Source organism: Sinocyclocheilus anshuiensis, unplaced genomic scaffold, assembly GCF_001515605.1.
Source record: "Sinocyclocheilus anshuiensis isolate Anshui unplaced genomic scaffold, SAMN03320099.WGS_v1.1 scaffold784, whole genome shotgun sequence".
Taxonomy (NCBI): Eukaryota; Metazoa; Chordata; class Actinopteri; order Cypriniformes; family Cyprinidae; genus Sinocyclocheilus; species Sinocyclocheilus anshuiensis.
Window position 1 is genome coordinate 295,399 of NW_015554160.1, and position 6,753 is coordinate 302,151.

Sequence of the window (6,753 nt, forward strand, 5' to 3'; positions counted from 1 at the left end):
GTCCCCCCTCTCTCTCTCTCTCTCTCTCTCTCTCTCTCTCTCTCTCTCTCTCTCGCTCGCTCGCGCGCTCTCGCTCTCTCTCTCTCTCTCGCTCTCTCTCGTGCTCTCTCTCGCTCTTGCGCTCTCTCTCTCTCACACACACACACACACACACACACACACTACCTCCTCTCCTAGGTTCACGAAACGGTCGTCCATAAAATGCATTGCTGTTCTGTTGTAAGTAATCTTAAAAATTCCTAAATGCATCTACTTTAGGAAGGCCAAATAAAGTGCTTTTGCTTTCGCCTAGAAACACACGTCTCCCTGACATGGCTGCTTCAACACTAACTGCGGTTACTGAAACCACGCCTTCTTTCTTTGCGTGAACATTTGGGCGGCATTATGCTAATATTTCCACATAGTGAGGTAGATATGTGGGGGCGTGTTAGAACGAGCCGTTTTAGGGGGGTGTGGCAGAGTCTTAACTTTGATAAAGAATATCTCTTTGGTTTTGAGACTTTAGTCTTTGCAACTTCAGGGATCTTATCTATGCACAATCAGCTTGTAACACTCCAAAGAGAAAGGAACACTTGAAATCGCATCATATGACCCCTTTAAACAGAACACAAAGCCTTTAGATTCAGCATATAGTATTGTGAATTAATAATTTGCTCGATTAATTTAAAATGGAAATGGGTTTGATGACTGACGTGCATCTTCTGAATGCAGTGCCGCTAAAGTGTGGTAATATAAAAAGTTAATTATACTGATTTTTGGATTAAATGTTATTTAGTCCGCTTTGCATTTCCCAGCGTAGACATACATCGGCTGTTTGGCTGAGCCGCAGAGACATTTGTTGTCGATAAAATACTCATTTAAAATATATGTGTGGTCGTTTTTTTTTATACAAATTTGCGTCCGTGTGCAAACGTAAGCAGTTTGAGGTTTATAACAGTTTCAAAGTCTGTAACAGTCTGGAACGCTGATCCGTTTAAGTCCGTAATGATTAATTGCTCTCGAGCGTCTTTCTGAGATGAAGCTTTTCATTGCTATGACACCCACATTAACGGCAGTTGTCGTCCGCACGCTGCCAGACTCTTTGGCAGGACTTTACACCAGACTGGGTGTTAGCTGAGCCTTAACTGAGAATTTCCATGGTAATGCTATGGAAACGGCTCCATCCATGCTGTTGTTTACAACAACAGAACAGGACAGTGATGAATAACGAGAAGGAAAATGTTATTTCAGAAATAAGTACTTTACAGTAAACCCAGCTTTCACTTTATAATGCTGTGTCTTTGAGATGTTGTTGAGTCAATTTTTGTCCTTTAAGCCCGTTAATGGCTGATGTTGTTCTCAGATACTTTTCAGATTTGCAAGGAGAGTTTCTAACCTTCACTTTTAGGCAGATGTTGAGTGCTGCAGTCATGTCGCGCTGGAATTACCGTAATTACCAGATGACAACTTTGAGCTGTTCACATCCTTGGACTCAGAAATTATTAATTTCTGTGGGAACGCTCATTGTTGAGTGCGGAAAGATGCCTCATGGTGACATTAAAACACCTCTTTAAGCTCTTGATAAATAGCAAAAACTAAAAAGCACTTGATAACTTTATGTATAATAAAATGGCATATTAAACATATTTTGAGTTTTAGTTTTTTCTGCTCACTGAAGCTGTACTTATTTGATCAAAAACAGTTTAAACAAAAATTGTGAAATATTACGTTTTTAAAATAACTGCTTTTTGTTTTCATAATTAAATATATTCTTACCAGGTCTTAAGTGTCACATGATCCTTCAGAAATGCTGATTTGATGTTAAGAAACATTTCTTATTATTATCAATGTTGAACATGTGCTGCTTAATATTTTTGGGGAAACTAAAATGTCTTTAAATCAAGTATCTATCATCTTTTTTTGTTTGTTTGTTTGATGTAATGTTTAGTGATCAAATATTTTTGGATATATTTTCACTTGAGATGCACTGCTCGAACACAAACATGTAAATACGAATGTGTGAATATTAAAGTGTATATCCGCAGGATAGCAAGACCTTTAAATGAGGATAATGGTTCTTTGTGACCACAGGCTGCAATGAATAATATCAACTTATCCAGAGCAGTTCAGCAGGGTAATGTGGTATGGACCATATTAGCATAACGAAAGAGAGAGAGAGGAAGATTAAATGAGACAGAGAGGAAGAAAGAGTTAGAAAGGGAGTGTATGTGCATCTAGGATTATTTAGAGGCCTTTCCAGACAGAAAGCACAATCAGCATCCTCATGGTTTCTCAGCTGTCTGCAGTAGATCACCCTGTTAGCATGCAGCTGTCTCTGAGCGAGAGAACCCACACTGTTTAAACAGCAGACAGCCCTCTGATTTCAACTCAAATCAGAGGTTAACCAGGCTGTTATTACAAAATTATATCCTCACCAAAAAAAGAGAGACGAGCAAGAGAGAGAAGATGAATACTGTGTGCACATATACTTGTGTGCACTGCAAGAAAAAAAAATCAACTATTATTTTTGTTTTGTTTTCTGAAGAAAGATCTAAACATTTAGACAAGCAAGAAGTACTTGAAGTAAAACTCTTTTAATTACTCATTTTAATTATTTAATGTTAATTTACAAGTACAATGTTACATTATTAACCTATCACAATAGACAAAATAAACTTGCTTCGTATACGCTTAGTCACTCATCTATGTATTTTTGTTACATTAATGCTTTTTATGTTTTAAGGTTGCACTTTTGGAACATTTTATTAGTTTATTTATTTGATTATTTATTTAACAATTATAATTCTAAGTTATTATTTTTTATTATTATCAATTTATCAGAATTTTTATGAATCATGATAACAAATATTTTTACTCTATTAATACCTCTCTTTCTTCTTTCTTTCTCTTTCTCATTTTCCTCTCAGACACCTTTGCCAGTAAAGTGGCAGCGATACAGGATCAGTACGCCGACGCGTCCATTGGAAACGTGACGGGCAGCAACGCCGTGAACGTCTTCTTGGGCATCGGAGTGGCCTGGTCCATCGCCGCCATCTACCACAACTCAAAGGGCCACGAGTTCAGGGTGGAGCCGGGTAACCTGGCCTTCTCTGTCACCCTCTTCACCATTTTCGCCTTTATCTGCGTGGCGGTGCTCATGTACCGCCGCCGGCCCGATATCGGCGGCGAGCTGGGGGGTTCGCGGACTGCTAAAGGGCTGACCACCATGCTTTTCGTCAGCCTCTGGCTGCTCTACATCCTGTTCTCCTCTCTGGAGGCTTACTGCCACATCAAGGGCTTCTAAACACACGTACACGCGCTCACACGCATACACACGCAGAACTACACACCTTCACACAGTGACACACACAATCATGCATTCTGTGGAAAAATACGCAAAGACTAAAGGGTAAAGACTAAAGACTGCAGAGGAAGGCAACAGCGGCGGACTCGGTTTCGGGTTCACGAGAATAATCATTTTCCGCAGATCCTCGGCCCGTTCTTCTGTTCTCTCAACACGCCATTCCTTCATCCTCATCTTCCTCTGTTTGTTGTGTGACTGCATCTGATTGGACGGGGTGTGACCACATTGTTCAAGCATCAAATCTAGACTATAAAAGCTACTATTGCTACCGTTAACTACTGTAGTTGTGCTTTTTTAACCTAAACCAGTATAAAAGCCCCGTGGGACCGTGGAATCTGTAAGCTCCCTTCATAGTGCCATGGAACTCTGGGTAATGTGGCTGTGTGTTATAGGTTTGTTATCTTAACGGGGACCGAGCGGTACTGTAATTTTGCTTGGGTGATTTTTCAGACAGATGATGTAAACGGAGTGGTCCTAAACAGCTTTTGTTGTTCTCAAGAGCAACTTGTAGTTCCTGTGAAGGCCAGTTTTTATCCCGCTCTTGCACTGGTGCAGTTCATTCCAGTTCAGAAAGAGAATAACAATAAGGAGAGTGCAGTACGCCAGCTCTATTCTCTGCCGGCGCTGAAGCTCTAGAGACCAGAGGTGCACTAGTGCAAGACTTTGATTTAAAAGCCTTGATCTGACGGTCTCAAAGATCGTAAAGTGCTATCGAAAGAGCTCGGGTTAAGGAACATCCTGAATTTTCTAATACAAACACACTGCGGTTTGTTACTGATTCGATTATTAATTTATGCAATCGATGGACTGTGTGTGAGGTCAGCCTAGTAAAGATAATCCAGCATGTGACATGCTTTTGCCAAGATCACATCGAGAGTTTACAATTACGACTGTTACTTTCCGTCCTAGCATACATGCATAAATTTACGTACACACACTACGAGAAATACGCAAAACCAGTGACCATACTTTCAGCGATTTGTTCTCAGACACACAATTTGCAAGCATGTATAATCGGTAGTCTTTTGCTTGATAAACTAGCTCATACAGATACAGTCAGTCACTCATCTATGTGGAGTTTACGAGGGCACGCTTTCCCTCCAACCCTGCTGAGATTGCTTCTTTGTACTTTGTAGATTCGCGGCATACGGAGCTGTAAGGTAAATCTCATAGAGTAGTCACGGTTTTAGACGTAGGTCGATTTTAAAAGCAGACATTGTAGAACTAATCTGAATTTGACTCTAAACATCTTTAGGATAGCATGGTTTAACACAAACGAACTGAAAAAAAAAATGTAGCTCGGTTTTAAATTTTGAAAATGCAATTGCAGGATTTTTCACTCTCCTTTCCAAAGTTCGATTTTCAGTCTTAGTGGGTAAGTAAATATATGAAATCGTGTTTCTGGACTGAGCACAGTAGATCTGATGTAGATATTTTGGACTTCATCTATTGTGTAGTTTGCGCCAAATTTGCCAAAGGTAAAATCTTTCTAATGGAGAACTGCAGTGTGCCACACAGCCCCTGAAGTGGGTTTTGTATTTCCAATCGTACCTTTTTTACCCACACCAAAAATGTCCTTGCAAGGATAAAGAGGCCTTGGTGACATTTCTTATAGGTGTTTGTACTGAAGGGATCCAGCCTACAGCTCTTTTACTGCATCTGAACACCTTTTCTTGTAACGAAAGAGTGTTTTTAAAGGGAATCTGTGTTGGGGTTTGTGGTTTCAGAAGCTTGATTTTGAAAGAGAAGAAAAATTTAGCTTGAATAGCTGTTTATTCTTTCTTTTTTTGTTGTGTTTGTTTTATTTTGTTTTACATTTTGAATGAAAGGAAACTATACTGTACCAGCTTCAGGGCATTTCTGTAGGAAGCCTTTGATGATGACCTTCAATCCCTGATGAAGATGGTCCGCTGTTGCTTGCCAATTCTAAGATCCACAAGAAAGACACTACAAACAAAGAAGGACAAAACCAACATCAATAAAAGACTTTTCCCTGAAGCCTAATATCTATTTAACCAATAAACAAACAGATGAAGTTGGAGTGAAGTTGGTGAAACCATGTGAATTACAGCCATACCAAGTTCTGCCGAGAAGACTTTCATGGACTCTTGCTGTACGTGCTGCTCGCTAGCCGTCACACCAACCGACCACAGGTGCGCCTCTCCGTACGGGGCGTTCAAACTGTACATGGTCTCTACGGTTTATACTGTATATGTATTTGCTTTGGCAGAGCAGGGGTCAGCAATTGTGCGTCTGTGCTCTAAATCAGGGTGTGGCTGCATTGGAACCGCCCCCCTGTGGAACCTAACCCCTCCCTTTACCCCGCCCCCTTGTTTGCCATGTCCATATTTGGAATGTTAATGTGCTTCGTGTTGACAATGCATGGATGCTAACCTGTCTGTATATAGTACGCAGAATCCCCTTCATTAATGTAGTCAACAGAGGTTTGAAAGCTGTATAGACATTCAGATTTTTGTTTTGTTTGCTTGTTCGATTGATTTTCCTGTCCGTAAGTTTCATTTAAATGTTTCGTTTTGTTTTTTTGTTTTTTAACTTGCACATGTATATTAAAAAGGCAGTATCTGTCGTTTAGTACAGGAGCACATGTACAAACGAAGGAAGCAATATATCAAGGTCCTTTGCTTGGTTGTTGCAATGGTTATATTATTTAACAGTATGAAATATTTTGTCACTGAAGCGTTCAGGTGTGTATGTATATACTGTACAGTAGAATGAAGGCAGAGTCACCGCTCTGCCGTTATCAAAGAGAGAATACAACGTATTTATTTGAAACTTCAGAATGACAAATATTGCCTTTTGGATTGATTGTTGCATAGAGCTTGTTTTGTTCTAGTTTCTTCGCTGAGCAGTGTGTGTGCGAGTGTGTGTTTGTTTGGGTGGTCTGGAGCAGTCTGTGATATTTGTAAGAATTAAGGGAACATGTAGTCCGTTATTTATCTGCTCCGAGTCTGTAAACCATCTTGCAAAAATCAGTGAACCATCTGGAAAATGTCTGTAAAACATTAGGAGAATGTGTGTGAAGTGTCAGGGTTTGCCTTGTGTATGTCTTACATTCCTAAACCCCCTCTCTCTTATTCACTGCTCAGATGGACTCTAGTCTTTCAGGGGTTTAATACTAATCTTTGATCATATTATTTCCTCCTCCTCCCCCCTCTCTATATCACTCTCTTTCTCTCTCTCCAATCCAAGGCCTCACTAACATCTTGCATTGATGTGTCCAGTGAAATTATGTAGGCTGTGTGTTGTAAACAATCGCAGTGTATATGTGTAACGATGTTCCTGGTAATCCTGAACAGTGCGTATATGTGTGTAAATGTCTACATATCACTTATTTATAATGTAAAAATTTATAGCATGTATAAAGGTTTGCAAAACCACTTAAACTGCAG

At 39.9% G+C, this 6,753-nt stretch overlaps 1 protein-coding gene and 1 long non-coding RNA gene across 7 annotated transcripts in view; one reads left to right on the forward strand and one right to left on the reverse strand.

The window, feature by feature from the left end:
* Nucleotides 1-5,188, forward strand: part of LOC107670839 (sodium/calcium exchanger 1-like) — a 114,186-nt gene extending 108,998 nt beyond the window's left edge. For all 5 annotated transcript variants that reach the window (XM_016463612.1, XM_016463613.1, XM_016463614.1 and 2 more), the window contains exon 7: nucleotides 2,907-5,188. In XM_016463612.1, coding sequence (XP_016319098.1) covers nucleotides 2,907-3,283 — 377 coding nt within the window. In that variant the 3' untranslated portion in view covers nucleotides 3,284-5,188. The remainder of the gene's footprint in view (nucleotides 1-2,906) is intronic.
* Nucleotides 1-5,261, reverse strand: part of LOC107670841 (uncharacterized) — a 9,267-nt gene extending 4,006 nt beyond the window's left edge. For both annotated transcript variants that reach the window (XR_001632128.1, XR_001632127.1), the window contains exon 1: nucleotides 5,188-5,261. This is a non-coding gene — a long non-coding RNA (uncharacterized LOC107670841). The remainder of the gene's footprint in view (nucleotides 1-5,187) is intronic.
* Nucleotides 5,262-6,753: the final 1,492 nt, after the last annotated feature.